The 23,233-nt window shown below is 40.1% G+C and overlaps 1 protein-coding gene across 2 annotated transcripts; it reads left to right on the forward strand.

The window, feature by feature from the left end:
- Positions 1-7,214: 7,214 nt before the first annotated feature.
- Positions 7,215-23,076, forward strand: LOC140362036 (ceramide synthase 2-like). Of its 2 annotated transcripts, none has more exons than XM_072448042.1 (11): positions 7,215-7,311; positions 12,581-12,758; positions 13,583-13,700; positions 14,336-14,454; positions 15,235-15,292; positions 15,476-15,526; positions 16,158-16,250; positions 18,473-18,601; positions 19,393-19,499; positions 20,425-20,578; positions 21,580-23,076. In XM_072448042.1, the coding sequence occupies exons 2-11, from the start codon at positions 12,583-12,585 to the stop codon at positions 21,718-21,720; spliced, it is 1,146 nt and encodes a 381-aa protein (XP_072304143.1). In that variant the 5' UTR covers positions 7,215-7,311; positions 12,581-12,582; the 3' UTR covers positions 21,721-23,076. The 2 variants fall into 2 exon arrangements, with proteins under 2 accessions (XP_072304143.1, XP_072304144.1); XM_072448043.1 differs by lacking the exon at positions 7,215-7,311 and adding an exon at positions 7,553-7,569.
- Positions 23,077-23,233: the final 157 nt, after the last annotated feature.

Here is a 23,233-nt window from a genome sequence, read left to right on the forward strand (position 1 = left end):
TTGTCAGAGTAGAAGCCTGTCTCACATCTTCAGGAAGACTGTTCCAGATTTTAGCTGCATAAAACTGAAACGCAGATTCCCCATGTTTTGTCCTGACTCTGGGCACCAGCAGGAGGCCGGTCCCTGAAGTCCTCAGAGTCCGAGATGGTTCATATGGCACTAACATATCCAAGATGTACTTTGGTGCTAGGCCATGGAGAGACTTGTACACAAGCAGAGCTGCTTTAAAGTCTATTCTCTGAGCCACAGGGAGCCAGTGCAGAGACCTGAGAACAGGACTAATGTGATCATACTTCTGGTTCTGGTCAGGACCCGAGCAGCAGCGTTCTGGATGAACTGCAGCTGTTTTACAGCTCGTTTGGAGAGACCAGTGAGCAGGCCGTTACAGTAGTCTAATCTACTGGAGACAAACGCATGGATAAGTCTCTCTAAATCTGGTTTTGACACTATATTTTTGATTTTGGCAATGTTTTTTAGATGGTAAAAAGCTGCTGATGTTATTGATTTGACGTGGCTATTAAAGTTCAAGTCTGAGTCCATTATTACCCCCAGATTTCTAATTTGGTTTGTAGGTTTTAGAGCGAGACTTTGGAGGTGACCGCTAACACTTTCTCTTTGTTTCTGTGGGCCAAAAACGATTATTTCAGTCTTGTCTGAGTTCAGCTGGAGAAAGTTGTTTTGCATCCACAAACTGATCTGTTGGATGCAGTGACAGAGTGAATCTACTGGTCCATATTCACCTGCCGACAGTGAAACATAGATCTGAGTGTCGTCTGCATAATTGTGATAGGACACATTTTCACTGCGTATCAACTGACCCAACGGCAGCATGTAGAGGTTGAACAGAAGGGGACCCAGGACTGACCCTTGGGGCACTCCACAGGTCAGGGTCATGTGGTCTGAGACACAGCTACCAATTTCAACAAAGTACTTCCTGTCTTCCAGATAGGACCTTAACCAGTTTAGGGCAGTGCCAGTGATGCCCACCCAGTCCTCTAGTCTCTGTAAGAGGATCCCATGATCGACAGTGTCAAAAGCAGCACTCAGATCTAACAGAATTAAGACTGAGGCTTTGCCCGTGTCAGTGTTCAGGCGGATGTCATTTGTCACCTTGACAAGAGCAGTCTCAGTGCTGTGATGAGGTCTAAAACCTGACTGAAAAACATCAAATGAGTTGTTTATTAAGAGGAAATCTGTGAGCTGTTGGTAAACAACCTTTTCGAGGACTTTGCCCCAAAATGGCAGATTAGAGATGGGCCGGTAATGACTCAGTACTGCGGCATCAAGACTGCTCTTCTTTAGGAGAGGCTTTATGACCGCAGTTTTCAAAGACATTGGGAATGTTCCAGATTGAAGCGACATGTTAACTATATGAGTGAATGGTGCTAACAAACTGTTCAGCACAGACTTTAGAAATTTGGTGGGTAACACATCAAGGCAGCATGTAGATGAACTCAGACTGGTGATGATCTCATGGACAGTTTTGTCAGTTACTGGTGCAAAGTGAGTTAGCTCTAAGTGTCTTGGTGGTTTTAGGGTAATTTTTTGCATTGTGGGATTTATAGCATTTTTAATGCCCTGAACTTTGTCATTAAAGAATAATGCAAACTCATTACACTTGGATGTGGAAATGAGTTCTAACGGCAGCTGAGCTGGAGGGTTTGTTAATCTGTTTACTGTGGCAAACAGGACACGCGAGTTGTTACTGCAGCTTCCAATTATTTCAGAAAAATATCTTTCCCTAGTTCTACATAAGATTAGGTTGTACATGTTCAGCTTTTCTTTGTAAATCTCTTTTTGAACCTGGAGCTTTGACTTGCGCCATTTCCGTTCAGCCCTGCGGCACTCCCTTTTCTGTGCCCTGACCGAATCATCATTTCTCCACGGCGCCTTCTGCTTATTTTTAACCATTTTAGCCTTTATAGGGGCGATGGTGTCCAGAACATTCAAAACACTAGATGTAACAGAGTTCAACAAATCATTTACATTAGAACATGAGACATTTTCAAAGTTTATCATTTCCATAAACAGTGCACCTGTGCCATCACTTATGTGTCTCCTCTGAACAACTGCAGGACCAACCGGAGGTTTGGGAGAAACAGACAGGTCAAAGAAGACACAGAAATGATCAGACAGAGCAACATCGATCACATTAACATTTGAAATATTTACCCCCTTTGTAATTATGAGATCTAGAGTGTGTCCTTTGCTGTGGGTGGGGCCTCTCACATGCTGAGTAAGACTGAAGGTTTCAAGGACAGCATCAAGCTCTTTAGCGTTTCTGTCACAAATATTATCAACATGCACATTGAAATCACCTGTAATGACCAAACCATCAAAGTCTGTGCATATGACTGAAAGCATCTCAGTAAAATCATCAATAAAACTTTGGCAGTGCTGGGGAGGCTTGTATAAAACAATGAAGAGAATGGATGGAGACCGTTTTAGCTCCATTTTAAAGGATACATACTCAAATGATGAAAACACCCCAAAAGACAACCTGCGGGTAATTATTTCATCTCTAAAGACAGCACAGACTCCACCCCCTTTTTTGTTTTCTCGTGTTTCAGATTCAAACTTAAAGTTGGGTGGAGCAGATTCTATCAGAACTACATTTCCTGTGTTTTTGTCAAGCCATGTTTCAGTTAAAAACATAAAATCAAGATTATAAGAAGAAATAAAATTATTAATTAAGAGAGATTTGTTACATAAGGATCTGACATTTAGCACAGCAAGTTTCAGACTAGTTTCAGTGAGACTGGGCTTTATCTTTTCACAGGGAATATGAATCACATTTCTCAGATTGGGCCTGACTCGCATTTTGTTTTTCCATCTCTGTGATGATGTGACTACAGAAATAGCACTAGGGGGGGCTCTTTTTACATAGGGCCCCGGGTTGGTTTGATTTTTAATGTGACAATAAGTCCCGGCAACGCTGAGACCCAGTGCATCCTAGCTATGGGAGATACCAGGTGAAAGGCGAGGTTGGATGGGTGGTGGGGCTTTTGTAGCCAAGGAGAGTTTGAGACCAGGTGAGAGGCGAGGGGGGATGGGTGGTGGGGCTTTTGTTGGTGTAGTCGGTACTGACATAGCCCTTGCTATATTGGGCGTGAGTGGAGCCATCTTAATGCCTGATTTGATCAGACTTTCAAAATGGCTGGGAAGGCCCATGGGTGAGAGTGGAGATGAGAATGAGAATGATGAATCTTTAGTGGGAGTAGATGTTGCAGGGGGAACCCAGGGCTGGTGTGAAGGCAGGGGCGATGACAGGGATGTTGTTGGGCTTGTCACAGATGGGTCCAAGGCCTTTGAAGATTGTTCCTTTGCTGGAGGCGGTGGAGGTGAATGTGGAGCAGCTGGAGCTGAATCCTTTGCTGGTGGTGGTGGAGCAGCTGCTGATGAATCCTTTGGTGGAGGCTGAGGTTGTGGTGCTTTTGATGTTGAAACATTGGCTCGGTCTCTGGCTGATGGAGCAGGAATTCTTCTCTCATTCCTCTCTTCTCTAACTATCTGCTCAGGACCCTGTCCAGGCCCAGTCCAATGCCTCAGAGCGTGGAGCAGGTTCTCTGTCAGCACCCTCACTCCACCTCTGCATAGGTGGGGGCCATTTCTCTTAAACAGGTCCTCTCGTTTCCAGAATAGATAGAAGTTCTCAATATAGTGTAGTTCTCTCGGGGAACACTCTTTGGACAGCCATGTGTTCAGCTGAAGAAGCCGGCTGAACTTGTTTATCCTCCTGTCGATGTTTGGAAGAGGTCCACTTATGAATGTTTTGATTTCCATTTTATCAAGCACGTCGAATAACTTCAAGAAGTCTTTTTTCAAAACTTCAGTCTGTTCCCGCCGCATGTCCACTGCACCCACGTGCACAATCAGCTGTTTAGCTCCTCCATGCTTAGCCATAATATTTGGAAGGAGTGACGTTATCTCAGAAACAGTGGCGCTTGGAAAAGAATGTGTGTTTATCTTTTCATGCGTCACGTGACTTATCGCGCCGTCCCCAACTAAAACAATCTGCGTGACCTTGGCTTGTGGCACAGTTCCTCCTTGCTGTATTTTGGCCACGTCATCTTTCCTTTTTTCATTTAATTCCATCTCTGAAAGTGGTAAAAATCTGTTGGTGAGCTGTATTTTAGGTGACTTCACGTTATCTTTGTATCGTTTAGGCTTTGCTCCAAGTTTGTTCCAAGAAACAGCCCGGTCTTTCTGGTTTTTAGACAGTTTTGGAAACGACACAGAGTCACTGCGGTTTAGGTTGAAAGTAGCAGTTTTTCTTGTAAAAAGTGTGCTCTTCTTACCGTCGGTTGACACAGGAATGGTATCGTGAAGAACTTTTTCAGATTCCAAAACAAATATCCGTGTTTTCAGTTCATTAATTTCTTGTTGATATTTCCGACAGCGTTCACAGTCTTTCTCCCTTCTTCTCCCGGACATGTCGCTGGCGTCAGATATGTCGTTAAAACTGGAAAAATGTTCTTAAAATCCTTGGTTTACTTGAAGAAGTCTAAAGCAAAAATGTTTGGAAGACAAAAACTGATTAAAAAGCAAAATAAATAAGGAAAGCAGCGATAGCAAGCGGAGCGAGCAAAAAAGCGTGTGCACTCTTCGGAAGCAGGATTAAGTTAAGCTTAATATAATTCTGCGGAAAATTCTACGCAAAGCACATGGACACTAGGGGCCTATTTCCCCGAGACCTGGGTTAGGGTTAGGGTTAGGGTTATATGCTGCTATATTTTATGCCGTAAAATCATACATTTATGCACAACTATTGGGGATGTGGAACCTGAAACAGTCGCATATGCTATGATTTGAGGAGGTACCTATGTTCCCCCGTTCATAGAAAAGAGAAAACATAGGTACCGGGGAATATAGGTACACACCAGCACAAGCAGCATTAAAGTTGCATAGTGCAGCTTTAACTATATTTTCCTTGTGCAAAATTCCTGTATATTTCCTACTCAAAGTGAAAGCATGAATGGGTTTGGGAACAGAGTGAATGTGGAGGGGTTTCCGCAGCTGGAGTGAGTTTGGGCTGGGTCCGATGTGTTCAAACAGGCCTGAGTGGCCCCAGGCACGTCTGAAGAATGATGGCTGTTCCCGACCTGCAACAAGAGACGAGCTCTGGTTACAAAGAGCTGTGTGTGAAAATGTGCATCACAATAAAAAAATAGAAGGAAATGGTCTCCATTTAAATGTTTTTATACCCTCAGAATATAATGTAGTAGACGTGGGCTGCAAAACTGATCCAATGTGTGGAGTACTTTCATTTCAAAAAACAAACCGCAAAGCCTACATTAAAAAGCCTCAGAGTTTTGAGTTAAAGACATTACAGCTGTGAGTGCACAAACTGCAATACAAGAGTCAGAGAAACCCAGTAGTAAAAAGCTGCAAGTTTTGTTTACAAAGGTCACTTTTTGTGGATTGATTTTTGTTTCCAATTAAAGCAACAATAATTATGCAAAAAGTGATTCAAAACTTGCCAACAATCAAATAATAAATAACTTTATTTTAGGTAAACTCTCGGTCTATAAATCCTGCTTTCTGTAGAAGAAAAGCAGACACTGTAGCTTTACAAGAACATATCCCTAAAATAACACATGAAGACGATTAGTTGACCTGCTTCTGACTCAGTGCAACAGTCTTGACTCTTGTATGCACATTTTGGTTGTCTTTGCATTTTGTACAAAGTTACAGTGTAGATTCTGACTGACACTTTATTCTGCCATTCGGACTCTTGCATGAAATAAGAGCATTAAGAAAAATATAAGCCAAAGGAACCTGTAACGCTTCTAGTTTACTTTATATATTGATGTACATTATTATTGTGTGTTCTTGGTCTCTCATAGAAATAGGTCTGTTTTTGTTTTTTTTAGTCATTGTTATCTACTGCTACTGTGCTACATACGCAAGTTTAGTTTGTTCATTGATGTTTTCAGACAGCGACAGTCCACATTACTCATTAACCTAAACAGTTAAAAGCCACAGTTCCTGGTTGTAGCACAAGAGCTACTTTCCAACGGTCTTCCCTGGACAGGCCGATGTTATTGCTCATAAAATCAGACATTCAAGGATAATGGCAATAATCAGCCCATCATAAAATCTCTGTAACGTAATAATTCTAATATTACGATTTATGTTTACGAGCTGCTTCAGGGGTGTCCCATTTACAAACTACTTTCTTAAGAATGTTAGTAATATTTTTACTGAAGTCGTTATATTTTGTAATAAACCTAAACCTGCCTGGGTACAGTAGGGTAATACAATGCCATTTAATACTGCACAGTTATTGAAAGGAGGTAAAAGTTCATGGTGTGTATCTGCTCTCTCTTATGTGTCCGTTAGTCCGTAACTGGACAATTGGTGTGTCCGTGTCTTACAAAGGGAATAGTGTAAATATTTATAGCATCTATGGAAAATCATTGCTTTATTGTATTTTTTATTCCATTCCGTTTTTAGGGCTGACCGTAAAAGCTGTCATGGAACTACAGATAAACATTTGGCTACATTTGGCTAATTCTGGCATATTTACAGAAATGTTTATTAATATGCACTGTCCCTGAAATAAAATAAAAATAAAATAAATAAAATAAATAAAATAAATAAAATAAATAAAATAAATAAAATAAATAAAATAAATAAAATAGAAATATATAATAAATAAATAAAATAAATAAATAAAATGTACATAACTAAAAGTAACCAACATCTACTCCAGAAAGTACCAAATAACCTGCTCAGTCGCAGTACCACGAGCGGGCCTCCATTTATAATCAGTTACTTTCCTCCCCAAAGTTTTGACCGTCCTCTCGCGCTCTCGAGTCGGCTCCTCGTCGCCGGGACCACTCATGGATCTATTATAATGGGACCACTCCTTTACCTTCTGCCCGGAGGCGTCACTTTAAATAACCTCTCCCCGCCCCTCCACGGGCCACTGCTCCGCTCAAACCTCCTCATCAAACCCCACTCAAATCCCCGTCCCACCCGCAAACAGGAACACACTTTCAAAAATATCGCACAAAAACAACCCATTTCCAGCCGCGCGACGCCGCTTTCCCCACGGGACACGTCCGGTGCGCCACGAGCCGATCATGCACCGGAGACACCGGAGGACGGAGCCGCTGTAAATTTTCTTCTTTTTTTTTCACACTTTCTTTCTCCACCTCCCCCCGGAACCGTTGATCATCATCGCGATTTTGCCAGGCTTCATATGAAAGTGCGTTCTTCTGGGGGACGAGCCACCGCGACGTTTTGGCGCACTTGGATCGCGCGTTACCTGCTGCTGCCTGCGTCGCTCGGAGACACCGGAGAGAGGTAAGTTTGCACATTATTATTATTTATTTTATTATCGCCACCGCTGCTGCTTCTGCCTCTGCGCGTCCCTGAGTAATCATAGACTTTGCCCCGGGATCACTCTCAAACTCTATATTTAGACCGCTTTGCCGCACGACGGGTTTTTAAATGAAGACGTAACGTTCAAAGTTGCGGAGTGGCTTTTTTTTGTGTGTGGCGTCGGCTCGCGCGGCATCAAAAAGTTTGTCTTGCTGCGAAACGCCACAGGCCCATATCAAGGTAAACGCGTGAGGAATGTTTGCTCAGGGATAAACGGCGCGTTAAAAGAGCGTTAACGGTGAAAGAGACGTAAACAAGCGGCTCGATGTGGCGTCAGGCGAGCACTTTGAAAGCTAACGTTACTCCTTTTAGAACTTTTGTGGCGCGCCGTCAGGTAAAAGTGGCACCATTTCTGTCTTTTCTCGTGCGCACATGACTCATTCCTCGTTAAACCCGCCTTGCGACGTTAATCTTTAATCGTGTGTGGTGGACTTTTGCGGGGCTTTCATCGCGCAGACTGTGATCCGCTATGTCCGGGAGACTCCCCGCTTGCGCCATGTGTGCGTACTCCTCACGGCGGTTACGCACGGGCTTTACGTAAACTGCGTAACGTGGCCGCTCCAATGACGGCGCGAGCGACTACGAGGCTGCGTGGATAACTTACTCGTGGGATGATGGACACAATAGCAATTTGTGAGATGGAATATGGACTAGTTTATTTAGAATTTAATTTAGGAATAGTTTGAATTAAATCTGGGTGTTACAAAATCGACTGTGATCTAATTATGGGGCTGCAACAAGTCAATTGATTGTCTAAATAATGGTCAACTCATTTAATAATTGTTATCTAACTCTTGGGTTCCAAAACATGAGAAAGAGAATATATGTTTGAAAATGACACATGTGTATTTGATGGGGAAAATACAAAATCGCATTAAATGTACTTCACTTTGCTCCTCGAACGGCTTCACTTCAGCTTCAACATTTGGTAAACATATTTTTTGTTGCGTTTTAGATCGTTAATCGATGAATCAAAAGAATATTCACTTGACTGTTCGATTAACAAAATGATCATTATTTGCAGCCCTGTAATAATGGGCGTTTTTGGTGGAATTGATACATATTGATTTACAGATTTTCTCTTGCATACAGCGCTCAAACATCCCACTCGTCCTATTGGTCGGCCTCAACATTGTTCTGAGTGACTGATGGATTCAACCAATTACAATGAAGTGTGAAGCAGATGATTTCAGTTAACTCTTTGTGTACTTTATGTATACTAAGTTTATGGTTTTCTATATAAAACAGTAGTTTTTTCCCCCCCATGGGTTAATGTTGATTATTTAGCCATCTTTATAAGCATGAATTAATTTACAAATTAAGATATTATGGATGTAAACCCTGTTGTCTGACACTAAAGCCACAACAAGTGCTCATTTCCACCTGTGGTCCCTGGACAGGCTCAGGTTCTAGTTCCTAAAAGTCATTCCAGGAAAATGGCACTACAAAGGCCAGTCCATCATTAAGGCTCTGTAACATCGTTCACGTCCTCTCTGCAGCATAAAATCATATCATTCAGTCTTTTCCAGAACATCGGAGCCTCCAGAGCTCACACTCAGACACATCAGTCAACATTATAGGAGCAGCTTTGATTTGAATGGAGCCATTGTGTGGCCAGTCATGAAAATGTGTGATAGTTTGTACATTAGGACTGCAACTTGTCTTTTTTTTATTTTGTCTTCCTTCTGCTTTGGGTAGTCTTGTTTGTGATTGATTATTCTGACATCATTTGATTTAATTTTTTTTTTTTTCAATTGTCACTGTCAAAATACTTTCTTTAATGCCATGATTTTTTTCTCATGAACATTTCTGCAAAATCTGCGGGTGGCATGAAGACCTTTTTAAAGAACTTTATTGAGACACTAGTTAAGCCCTTAAACTCTCATCATTGCAATGTATTGAAAATACAGAACCTGTTCAACTCAAAATATAATTGTACTCTGAAATGCATGTATTTTATAAAATTAATTTACACTTCACTGCCTTTTTTCAGCTGTATTCTGGTTAGACAGTTCCTCTTGATCGCACTGTGATGGGACTATCTCTTTTCTCCTACAGTGTGGCTAAAAACTGGATTAAAAATTAGACTTTCTCTAATGGGTTAGGACAATGGCTTTTGAGCAGACGGGAAACTTTAAGCTCTTTTAATGTAAACTTTCTGAGTGTTAATGTGGTATATAAATGAACTGTGGTTTTTGCACTTTCTTCTGCGTAAACTTGCCCAAGAACTGAGATTCAAGCCCAATGTCCCGGGCCTCCAGAGTCTTCTGGAGCTCATGTCACTTAACTGTCGGGGTGATTATGTCCAGTATCGATTTTTATTATGACTCTGCACAAAAGCACTTCGTGCCCAAGACACATTTCCCTCTGAGGAACAATAAAGTTTAACTGAACTTGAATAGCTTGTAGCTTGATGTGGTGCGGAGCATCTTTTCTCTTCGCTTGTTTTAAATTGAATTAAATAAAAATAAGCCCATTAGCCTTTCCCTTTCATTAGGGCCACCACAGTCTAAAAATAATCTCAATGGCCTTTTAAAAAAACCTGTTGTGTTTGTCACAACCACATCCCCTTAAACCAACAGACAAACCTGCCGGTCTTTCAAAGGCTGCAGGCAGTGTACAGTGTCACTTGCAACGCTATTTCCTATATCTTTAGCTGTAACCGAAAAACACACATTGACCCATTGAAGAAGTCCGTTATAGCCTCGAGCCTCAGAGGTGGGACCTATTTCTCTGACAACTAGCAACAGAAGACATTACGTCATCATTACACACTAACTGCACTAAAGACCAGTTTAGTCAACCGTGAGCCGAGACCAGCCTCTGCTCAAGTGGTTTCCAGTTCACTCTGTTGTTCAGTGTGTTCGTCCCAGATCAGATTATTCTCTCTTGAATACAAGCCTTGCTCAATGTCTTTCACATAAATATTGTAAGACTTATGGAAGTGAGATGGGTTCACTTTGGTTATGCATTTGTGTATTTCACTTTTTATTTTTTAATTTACATTTGGCAGCACTTTGCATGCTCTGTGTCAAGCAAATGTAACAGACTTGGATACAACATTTAATTGTAATTGACCCCGGCAGTGGGGTCTCTCTGTGGCAGTGGGGTCTGTGGCAGTGGGGTCTCTCTGTGGCAGTGGGGTAGTGGGGTCTCTCTGTGGCAGTGGGGTCTCTCTGTGGCAGTGGGGTCTCTCTGTGGCAGTGGGGTCTCTCTGTGGCAGTGGGGTCTCTCTGTGGCAGTGGTCTCACTGTGGCCGCGGGGTCTCTCTCTGCCGCCGCGGGGTCTCTCTCTGCCGCCGCGGGGTCTCTCTCTGCCGCCGCGGGGTCTCTCTGTGGCAGTGGGGTCTCTCTGTGGCCGCGGGGTCTCTCTGCGGCCGCGGGGTCTCTCTGCGGCCGCGGGGTCTCTCTCTGCGGCCGCGGGGTCTCTCTCTGTGGCCGCGGGGTCTCTCTCTGCGGCCGCGGGGTCTCTCTCTGCGGCCGTGGGGTCTCTCGTGACCAGCCCTGATCAGTTCTAGTTCCACTTTAAATGAGGAGAAGCTACACTAAGATGGCTGGATAATTTCTCACTTTCTGACTTGATCACGTGATAAACCGCCCTATTTTCAAAAGCCGCGTGGTGGCACAGTGAGGTGAGGAATAAACCAGAAGTAGTTTCCTGTTTACTCTAGCTTTACCCACATTCAATAGCACTTTCGCAGTTGCTATGCATTAAAAACAACTGTTGAAGAACTCTTAAGTGAAGCGGTCTGGGGAAACGGCCAGACGAGAAGCACCTCATGGCTGTAGATCTCTCGCTTTAAAAAAAAAAAAAAAAAAAAAAAGTCCCAAACTGATCGTCGACGACTGGAGATCACGACATCTGGATCTCGATTCAAATTGGATGAATTATTTAGCATTTGGAGCTGCCACGGCTTTTGCACACCTTGTAGACGAGGTCGTGTGAGTTCATGGTTGTGTGGGGAGATGCCAACCGTGAACGATGCTCTGAATTATTCTTCGCCCACTGTTTCCATCTGTTTCTCCCTCCCTCTTTCTCTCCCTCTCTCTTCCTCCCTCTCTCAACAGACTGCACATAAATTCACCGTGATTTTTGCTTTCATCGTGGGACTAAAATGATCTGTATCCTCGGTTGTGCAAGTGCAGTCTGTAGTGTCGCTGTAGCTTTAAGACATTAACTGCCTGAAATCGATACCCATTTTGCGCTGGTTTCCTCTCAAGAGTCTGGCCCGAGTGAGAGAGGCACTTTGTTTATCTTAAGCCAAACTGAAATGGAGATCGGAGGGCAAACCTCTCACCTATTCCCCAATAATGTTGTAAGTTAACATTTTTTTGGCTTTCTGTAAGTGACACGCATGGGGAGAAACGATAATCCTTTTTTTTTTTCAGCTCCAAAAAAGGCTGTGAGAATTTTTAATCATGTGTTAACTTAAAAATATGAACATTCTTTGATCTTGTCAACATGAGCACAGCTGTAGTGTTGTATAAGGCATAATCATTGTTCCCTGCACAGAAGTGATAAGAAAAGTCAATACAAACGTTAGAAGAACAGGTAAATTCAAACAAATATAGACCAGAACTATTACAAAAAGTAAATGTTATGAAGAGGCCTTCAGGATGTATAAAACATTGTTTTTTGAAAGCTATATAACTCCATGTATATTATTTGTATAGAGCAGAGCTGCTTAAAGTGGGGACAAGCCCGTTTGGAGGGCGCAGAGCTGTGCCAAGAGACAGTAGGATAAATGTGTGCACTTTACACGTGACAGACGTGTTTTCAGGGTAGGGGGTCTCTCCTCTGTCTCTTCCTCTGTCTCTTCCTCTTCCTCTCCTCTTGTCTCTCCTCTTGTCCCTCCTCTTGTCCTTCTTCAGTCTCTCCTCCGTCTCTCTTCAGTCCCGCAGCACGCGTTTCTGTCCCTCCCCCTTCTAGAATCTAACTTTTGAACTCGCTCTGAGCTCATCTGACGATTTAAAGCGTTTGCGTCTCGTGAGCGCGTCTTCCACTTCTTTGAAACGCCGTACTTATAAAGCGCCAATTTTGCACCTTCCGCGCGGGGCGGGACGTGGAAACAATGTTTTAAATCTCCCAAGGGGTGCATTAGAAAACGTTTGAGAAGCGCTGCTGTAGATGGAGTCCACTAAAGTAACCAACATAATGATCCTGTAGCTAAGCATCCTTTTACCGTGTGCAGTGATGTTGTCCCGGCTGCGCGAGCTCCTGTGGTCGGACTGGATCTGGTTTCCTGAGGGTCACGGCTGGGCAGACTTCCAGGACCGGAAAGATGGTAAAGTCTTCCCCCAAACCGCCGACCTCTGGGCCACTCTCCCCATCGCCGTGTGCTTCCTGCTGCTCAGGCCCCTGTTCGAGAGGTGAGTCCTGCACAGGACGGTCCTGCACCCAACTGCGTGTTTCAATTACCACTACCACACAGGGGTGGGCAAACTACGGCCCGCGGGCCATTCAATCCGGCCCGCCAAGCTTGTCCAATGAATATTAAAAAAATTAAAAAATATATTTTTTTGTCTGCACTTGTATCCTTAATAAATATGACGTGAAATGAATTAAATAATAGATTCAATAGTCTATATTTGACAGAAAAGGGATATTTTATTTGATATTTAATTTTTGGGATTTTTTTTCACACCAATGATCGCGGGCCGGCTCTTCGCTACTTGCTTGGATTCAAATATGGCCCTCGGAGGAAAATAATTGCCCACCCCTGCTTTAGTCTCATGTTTTGTATCTGGTAATTGTGCAAGTGTGAATGCAACCATGGTAACCATTTTTTAATAAGTGTCTAACTGACTAGACTGATTATGCATTTAAAAAGATGCAGTGTGTAACTTTAATGGTGGGGGTCTGTCAACTGCTCTTCTCCATGGCCATGTTATTGGCTGGAAAATTCCACGGTATAATATTAAACACATCTATCTATTGATTTGATTTAGTCGATCTTGAAAAGTGCTTTTCTCCATGGAGATAAGTTTAATGTCATACTGTGTAACATTCCAGGCAAAGTAATAATGTTTTGAGAGATGTTTCTTTACCCTGAATGGGACGTGGGAAAAATAACCAAAACCTATGGAAAACTAGTGAAATTTCCTGTCTGCAGCTTTTTTTTATGTAAACTTTGGCCTTGTTCTTGATACCGCCTGCAACAAGTGCACTAAAGCGACATACTTTGTGTTTTTAGGACAATAGCGAGTCCTCTGGCGACCCTTCTGGGAGTGAGGGACAAACCCAGAGTCTGTGTCACTGCAAATCCCACTTTGGAGTTGTATTTCAACAGGACATCGAAACAGCCCTCACAGGTATTCACTGTCCACACTCGCCTGTAAGTCCAGGAACAGCCCAGGAAACTGTCTGATTGTTCACTGTTATAGAGGATGTTTCTGTGGACAATATATTTACTTTAGGATGTTTTCATTTGTAAGCTTTTTATGTAAGACTTTTATCTACTGACACAGGCTTTTTGATGTATCATTACAAAATGGTTGCCAATGGAAGTGTTGTATTTCGACACTAAATGACCTTTGAGAGATGTACATTTTATTTATCCATTTGTTTATTTTTAAGTCAATAATATGACATCAGACAATTAAAAAGCTTAGAAAATTACAGGTTTGCACTGAACACTATTAAACTGAACGTTGAATGTGAAAAATCTCTAAATTCCCAAAAATATTTCTTATTGGTAATTAATATTTTAGTTTTCTTTGTTAAGTAAGTATACACTGTAGTATGATACATTAGTGATTTTAGAAAGACTATTCCCTGGGCACCAATAGATATGTTAACAGTATTATGTTTTAATAATACAAACATTAGTGGACTGGACATTTTGGGGTCTTATTGTCCAATATAAAAACATCTTGTGTCCCGTCATTTGTCCTGTGTGTGGGAGAGTGTGTTGAAGTCGTCTCAGTGTCGTGCCTTTTGTCCACAGAACTCCCTGGAGGGATTGTGTAAACAAACGGGGCTGTCAGCGCCACAGGTCCAGAGGTGGTTCAGGCGTCGGCGAAACCAGGACCGGCCCAGCATAGTCCAAAAATTTAAGGAAGCCAGGTACTTTTGGTCCTCGACTCTGTTTACACTATTAATCCTTTTATCATTGCAAAGATCTTCTTAGCGTTGTCAAAATGTATTTCAATTGTACGGGAAAGCTTTGATGCTCAGTGTTCATTTTGACACCACAATCTCTATTTTAATCAAACATAATGTCATTTTTAACTCTGAATAACAGTATTTGGTATAATATTACTATGTTGTCCTCTGCTGGTTCAGATATAGATAAAGACCATTCTAGACTTGTTCAGGAAAGGCTGTCACTAGTCCTGTTTACTTTGCAATTTCTTCCGTATCAATACATAGTTGTGATACTAATGTTGGTATTGATCAGTATCTGCATGCATATGTATTATTATTTTGTCTATATTTTGGTCCATTTCAGATGACATCACAACATTGAATTGGTCTGTAGTGTTTGATATAAAAGGGAACAAGCTAACTTTTCATACACATTGATCACTTTGTTGCCAATACACATAAATTAATCAGTTTAGTATTTCTAGATTTACCTTTTGGATATTTCTGATGAAAATAATAAGTCTGTTTTAATTGTGAATCACGTTTTTTACTGAGATTCACTGTCGTCTAAACGAGGAAGCAAAGGTTTCTATGGTAGTTATAAATTGTACCTCCTCAAGCCAGAACCAGATGATTTAGAAGGCCCAAAGGAAGACAAAGTCATTACGTGCTGCCCGAAAGGAGGAGTTTATCTTGAAACTTGCACTGGCCTTGTTTACTTCGCTTTATTCCACGGCTCTGCTCTTTCTTCTGTTACAGTTGGAGATTTGCATTTTATTTTCTTGCTTTTTTCGCTGGACTGGGGGTACTTATCGACGTGAGTACATCAGATTGTCCGAATGCGCATTTAACTTTATTAGAGTGACTAAGGATTAGCAGTTGAATTAAATATTTTGCTTAGACATTGCTTGAAGTAGATACTGATAAGTCGACCTGTTCGTTATGTAATGCTTTCTTTCACTTCAAAATCCATTTACGTTTATGTTTCCTGTGCTTTCAGAAACCATGGTTTTATGAGATGGAGATGATGTGGGAAGACTTCCCAAAAATGGTATGTTAATGCATTTTTTTAATTTATTTGTATTTTTCTCTCAACTGACATCTTTTAGTGTGTGGGATCCAGACCATGGGCTTTTCTGGTCAAATTCTGATTTAGTCCTAGTTTAGATCTGAGTTCTGGTTTACTCCTGGTTTAAAGAAACTTGCCGTTAAGTCCTGATTTAGTCTTAGTTTAGACCTGACAGTCTTTAGACATTTAATTTCTTCTAGACTCATCTTTAGTTCTGGACTCCTGGTTTAGTTCTGGTTCACACATGCCCTCATTTGGTCCTGGTTTTAGTCCAGTTTAACTCCTAATGTAGACTCTGTTTGGTCTCGTTCTAGTCCTGGTCTGAGCCGGGTTTAATTCCGGGTTTAGTCCCAGTTTACACGCAGTTTTGATGTGGTTATTGTGAAGTGTAAACACACCTTAAATTCTGATTTAGACTATGTTTAGTCTGAGTCAGATGCGTGTTTAGAACAGTTTAGAACAGTTTAGAACAGTTTAGTTCTGGTACTTTTATTTCTTCCAGGGATAATTCTCTGTGGCCCACCTTTTTAATATGCACAATCTTGTAATTTTCTCATTTAACACATTTAATTTCATCAAAACTATTATGCAAATATATTTTTCTCTCTTCTAGCCGCTGTTGCCTTCTCAGTACTGGTACTACATGATTGAACTGGGATTTTATATCTCGCTGCTTTTCAGTGTGGCATCGGATATCAAAAGAAAGGTAAGAAGATACTCGGCCCAAGTAAATGAATCCATCCATTATGACACTTAGTACTCATTATAAAGAGGGCGATGCCTGTGTTTTCCATGAACACAATTTAAAACAATACAAAGAATAAGACTGCTCGGGGAAAGGGACTGTCACATTGTTTAACTATATATATTATTATTTGTTTTATTTTTATTGTGCATGTAATTTAACTGAAAACCTTTGATGGTTTACTTACAATTGTTTTTGTGCAATTGTAAGGATTTATCTTTTTAGGGTTTCTAGACTGTTTTACTGCCAGAAATAACCACCACCAAAAGACAATTATTTTTCCTAAAACCTCTGACCTTTAATGAGCGCAAATTCAAACTTAAGCTGTTCCCGCCTCGATTTTCTTTGTTAAATATATAAAGGCATAAAGCTGGTTTTGGATGATGCTATGATTGACACTAGTTTGGGTTTGTTGGGTTTTAATGATTCCTTTTTAAAAGCTAACGCTGATTTAACTAAAAATGAGATTTAGGCACTAAAGTAATAAAGTAAAAAGAAAACTGGTTGAATCCATATAAAAATACATTTTATTTTATTTTAGGCTATTTTTTTATTTTCTAGTTTGGAGTTCAAGCTGACCCGGATTCTTCCCAGAATGTTTGATTTGACTGGAAATAAGCGGGTTACGGCTTTACTTTTATAGTCAACATGCCAGCAGCCTGACAGTGTGTTTTTATCAGATGGTGGACAAAAAGCAATAAATGAAAAAGTCAGATGGCCCTCAGATTTGATTTTAAGAACACTTTAACCCACAAAAGTGCCCAATGGATGTTGCTGTAGTTAGTCTTTCATTATCCTATCTAATGCACCCAAAAGTATGTTTTTATAGGTTTTGAATTTGCTTGTAACATTTGTGGCTTGATTAGATTGTAAAATTGTACACTTTCTAACACTCTTTCACCTAAAGTAGGTTGGATTGGTTCAACAAAGAGCATTGGCCACAAAATCTGTCTAAAACATGAAACCCAAGTTAATACCTCACTGTTTTTCTCATCTCACATTGAACCATTGACCGTTGCCTGTTTTGTTGTTTGTATAAATTGGACTTTTACACCTTTGATCAATGTGAGTTCAGGTTTCATAACCGCAGCTAATCTCTTAAATCCTAGCACCAATTCTTTAACCGTATGTACTTTTGGCCAATCGCTGTTTCTGGGTCAAAGAGTCCATAATTCCAAGATTTGTTTTGCAACTTCAATGTCGGAGGGTATAATTGTGTAGTCATAGTGGTAAAAGATAAATAAAGTTAATCATTTGTTAATATATCAGCTATTTAATTTGAATTACAGCCCTGAAGATGATTGTGGCTCCACTAATTGTATACAGAAGGCTTTAGCAGTTCAGCTTTTAGTTTGGTTCGTTTTTGAACTCTTTTAGAATTGGTTTGATGCTGGATCTGAACAGAATCAGGACTCTGTGACAAAAATAATGCCATTGTCTGCATGTAATAATAAAGTAGCCTCTAACTTGGATCATGTCGACCAAAATCACCTCTGACTGAAGAGCTTCCATAAATGAGTTTTATTTTGTTAAAAAATACAAAAACTAAAATGTAAGTTTCTATTGGCATTTGTTCTTTTACAATCATTAAAAACTGATAATGTACGTATGGTTGAGTAATAAATGTAGTATTACCACTTTTCGAGGAACAGGAGTAATATTTTCAGTTTTAGTTGAAAAAAATAATCCATGTTCAACTGCTCTCTGATTGGCTGCACTTGGATTTACCACTCTTCTAAAACTCTTAAAATGTATGTGGCTAATATTAACAATGTGTCAAAGGCTTTGTGAGTGTGAGGAACAGTTGGACAGATTTGAATACCTACTTCCTCCTTTTGTGGTGTGAAAATCAGCTTTAAAGTACAGATTATATTATAGTATGCGTCTTCTTAAATTCTGCTTTAGTTTCATTACTGTAATCCTTCTTTGGTAAAGTCCTGATTTGAACTTGATTCATTCCAAACAAGGTCAAGGCTCTGTGTCCTTTTTTAGTGTTGATAAAGTCCTACAGTTTAGACCTACAGTAGATTGTGGATTTCCTCTGGTTTGGTTCATATACTGGTTTTACACACTTGTTTACATCTCAGACTAAAGGTGCTCTAGAAGTATTGCAGATACATTTAAAACCACTTTTTTCTAACTGAGATGTTACTGAACAAACCTTCATTTTCTGTGCTCTGCAGGATTTTAAAGAGCAGATTGTTCACCATGTGGCCACTATATCCCTCATCAGTTTCTCGTGGCTCGTAAACTACATTCGGGCCGGGACTCTTATCATGTTGGTGCATGACGCATCCGATTACCTGATGGAGGTAAGACTCTGAAGCATATTAATGCTCAAAATGAATAATATTGTATCAAATGGATGAATAAAAACCATGTGTAAAAGGTGGTTTACCAATTAACTAATCGTTGTTATAAAATGAGAAAATCCAATGGTAAAACTTGCTGAAAAAGCGTTGGATCTTTGAGCAATGGAAAAACGATGACGGGCTCAAAGTGTCATCAACTACAAACCCAGTGTCGCTGAGGCTGAACGCCCATCGACATCAGGACATGACATACGAGTGGTCCAAAGTAGAAAAAAAGAACTGTCAGCCTTTTTCAAAGCCAGACGATAGACAAACGTGTCTAGTCGACATGTTGGCTTCATGATTGCTGTATTAATCAAGTAAAATGGCAACAATTTGTGTGCAAACTTCACTTTAAGCCATCAAGGAGTGTGTGTGCTTTTGAATACCTCATTCACACTGAAATTGTAAATTTTGAAAGTGCAAGTAAAATTTCAACCATATAAGCGACTTGCTCCTGCTCATATTGCTTAAATTATACAGATTTACTGTCAACAGGAACAACGATTACTTAACTTTTTGTGTTGACATTTTTTTTATGTATATATATATATATTTTAAGTGTACACTCACAAAATTTTCAAGATAACTTTAAACGTAAATAATTGTTGTCTTGTCCCTGATTTGTTTGGTCCGCCCTTGAAAACAAATAACTTCCTATTTACCGTACTGCCCCCTGGTGGATGATTTATTATCAAGTATGACTGAAATCTGCCATTGCAAAACTCTTTTCTTGTTCTTTTTCTTCACAGTCGGCAAAAATGTTCAACTACGCGGGCTGGAAGAAGACATGTAACATCATCTTCACTGTGTTTGCGGCAGTTTTTATCATCACTCGGCTCGTCATACTTCCTTTTTGGTAAATGCACCGACAGTGACTCGGGAAAATGGTTGCAACATTAACTTTTGCACAACCATCATCCGGAGGCGGGGGTCAACGGTCACAGCCACATTAGATTAACGAAAACCTTTGGAACATTTTAATCTACAATTGATAATTCTGTTGAAATCAAAGACATGTTCGTATTGGATAAGCAACAATTTCCACACTAATGACAGCAGTTTTAAGAATCCAGTGTCCAGTTTTGGCTTTGCATATACATTTAAGGGGATGATTTCATTATTGTCCTTATGCTTTCTTTAATTATGACACAGCCCAGGTGAATCTGTCCAATCCAGAGCTTTGCATTTCTTGTATATATGTTTATATAGTGATATCCAAACAAGACTCACCAATTATACTGTATTGTAACTTAGCAAATTTCTCTACAATGGGCCAAAAACGCTATTTACGAGACATGTTTTCACAGAGAAGCGTGTGTTCACAGTCTAAATAATGGAAAATTATAGAAAATGATAGTGTGATTCCATATTCTAACAAATTATAATCACATGCCTATCCAAAAAACATGAGCTGTGATTAATAAATAGTACAAAGAAATACACAAATTGATATAATGAGCAAACTATATAATAATCATATGACCCGATACAGCGCACATGTCATTGTACCACAAACAAATAAGAAATAATTCTCTGCTAGTGCAAAACAAAAGTATGTCCGCTAAATATTGATCCTGAAAACGATTGTTCTTTTTGTCAATGATTGACGGATAAGTTACTGTTGTAATCATTGTGACTGGCGACTTGGTACAACAGCACAATCTCAGTCACAATCCTAAAGATGACAGTGGTCGCTTGTGTTCGCTGCTCGCTGTGAATGGCCCTTTGATGCGTGAGGCGGAGGTGGCTCTGACTGCTCTCTCTGTTGTGTCCCGGGACAGGATCATTCACACGACGTGGGTGTACCCTCTGACCCTCTATGCGCCCTTTTTCGGGTTCTACTTCTTCAACGGGCTGCTGCTGGTGCTCCTGGCGCTGCACATCTTCTGGGCCGCGCTCATTATCCGGCTGGTTTTCAAGTTCCTCCCCAGCAATGTATGTACTGTACCGCAGTAGTAGTAACTAAAGACTTATTGATGGGGTTCAGATGATATCACGACATTATAAAGGCCAATAATATTTAATGCAGATGAGAACAACTACAATTATTATAGTTAAAAGGCAGATCTTGTTGAACCTGATGTATTTTATTAAGGGCTAGACCATAGAATTCTCTTATTACAACATCTATGAATTAAAACTTGTTGGATATTGCAAGTATAATATTCAATTAGTAAAAGTGTCTCTTGCGCTCATCTGGGAATATGACGTGATTGCATTCTCTAAAAACCACCAACTCTTTACTCTGCCTTTTTATAATTGAAAACTCTATGTGAATCCCTGCTTGAATTTGTACAGATACAAAGCCGGTTTTCAAATGTTGTTGTTGTTGTTGTTTTATGGCGGATGGCATCCAAGTGTTGCATTACCGCCAGACTTTATTCCTTGCGCGTCTCAGACTTTAGACAATGATCATGTGGCTCGCGGAACACTAGGTGCCAGAGCGACAATGCCAATCTTTCACTGGAATTTGCCATTTGTGGTTGCAAGGACTGAAAATACACTTACAAGGCCAATGGGTCAGAATTTTTACAGAAGACAAGATTAATTGAATCGTTTTAAAGTGGAATTAAGTGGTTTTAAACTGAGCTTGGACCAATCTGAGCAGGCGATGTTGTGCTATATATGATTGTAGGTGTAGAAAGGAACAGGGTCTTTTCTCAGTAACTTTACATCTAAAAGTAATTACAATTACATCGCCAGAATTATACCCAATTTACACACCTGAAACTTATATTACAGGGTTTATATGCAATGATATACAATCTTCCGTTCATTTTGAGTTTATATACAGTTTAATTGAACCCAAATACATTTGTCAAAAAGGTCCACGGTGTTAGTGGTAGACCCTCTACTAGAAAAGTTACATAGTCTACCATTAAAATGTGTTAATTGATTGGTTACTGCATAACTAACTTGTCTTTCATGGTTGCCAGAACATTGTCGAAGACGAGCGGAGCGACAAGGAAGAATCGGACACTGAGGATGAGGACAACGTGATCAAAGAGAAATCCACCAATGGATACGTGCAAAATGGCCACACTCCGCTCAACAACAACCATCGCAAAATGGACTGATCGAACAAAGAGCGAAGCGGAGAAAAGAAGAGACGTCCAGCTTATCGTCCAAAGAAAGCCAAACATTTGAGGCTTGGCACTTCTTCGGCAAGCCAAAAACAGCCCAAAAACAACCTACGATATCCAGCAAACTTTTCACTCTTTTGCCTTTATAGATTTACACACTAAAACCATGACGACAAGATCAAGTCACTCCTATCAAGATTCAAAAACTTTTAGTTTAGTTTTGCTTATATTTTGTACTCGACAAAATTGTCACTCCCCATATTTCATACGGCTTTTGATTTTTTACTGGAATTTAATTTAACATGTTCAAAGCAAAATGATGTAATCCCCTATTCGTCCAGGGGTGAATTATTGTAGAAAAGGATTCAGTTGTAGTCATCTGGACACTTTATTTTAGAAAAACAATTCTCATCCAAGAGTCATTCTCCATCTGTGGATCGAGTCTGAGAACTCAGATATTTAGTCTCAGAGTAGAGTCTCAAGTGAAACTGTAAACTGCCATTATCAGGAGGTTCCGCCCAGTGGGCAGGGCCCGAGTCTCCGACTCGATCCACAGATTGTGAATGACTCTTGGTTGAGAGTCGAAATGTCTTGTTTTTCTAAAAGCAGTGTTCAAATGACTACAACTGAATCTTTTCCTACAATGTGGAAAGTAGTACTTTGTCCAATTTAAAAAGCCCTTTTTTTTAATGGACAATGATATAGTAAGTTAACAGTTTTACATGTTGCATTAGCGTGTGTTGGTAAAATAAGATTTATTTTATATATCAAAACTAAATTTACTATGACTAAGATACTAGTTTGTCACATGTTCATGGTTTTGTTTTAAGTTGATTTTATTTGATTTTTTTTTTTTTTTCAAGTTAAAATCTGGGAGCATTTTGTGTAAAAAAAAAAGAAAAAGAAAATAATAATAATATTTGCTGGAAAGGTCTGAATCATTTCAATAGCAGTGTTGCATTCACATTCAAATATGCACTTTAAGTTTTATAAAGAACAATAACATTTCAAGAAGGCACTCTTTAGTTACAGTTACTCAAATGGTCCATAATTTATAAGACACAGATACACTTTTGACAATGTGTTTTCTGCCAAGATGTTTCCTGTTTTATAGATTTATCCTGTTTTCAAATTAGAAAATTAAGTTTGCCAAAGTTTAAGCTACCTTTGCCTTACAATGTTTAAAGTGCCTTCCATTTCAGTTCAGTTCTTCATAATACTCACTGTAGCCTCGAAACCTGGATCTCATCGACCAAAATCACCTGCTTCCGACTGAAGTGCTTCCACAAATGTGTTTTATTTTGTTTTGTTCCGATGTAAAATTCAAAACTAAATGATAAATAATTGTAATGTGTCAAATGTGGTTTCTTCTTTTCATCACAAGTTACCCGTAAATGGAAAGTTATAGCTGTATAGTAATAAATGCAGTATTATCACTTAAACGGGAGTGCAATGCAAAAAAGTGCTATTTTCCCACAGTTTATTTCACCTTTTCAGATGTTTTCTT

Source organism: Eucyclogobius newberryi, unplaced genomic scaffold (assembly GCF_026437365.1).
Source record: "Eucyclogobius newberryi isolate DKJ021-1_F unplaced genomic scaffold, fEucNew1.0.hap1 SCAF_16, whole genome shotgun sequence".
Lineage (NCBI taxonomy): Eukaryota > Metazoa > Chordata > Actinopteri > Gobiiformes > Gobiidae > Eucyclogobius > Eucyclogobius newberryi.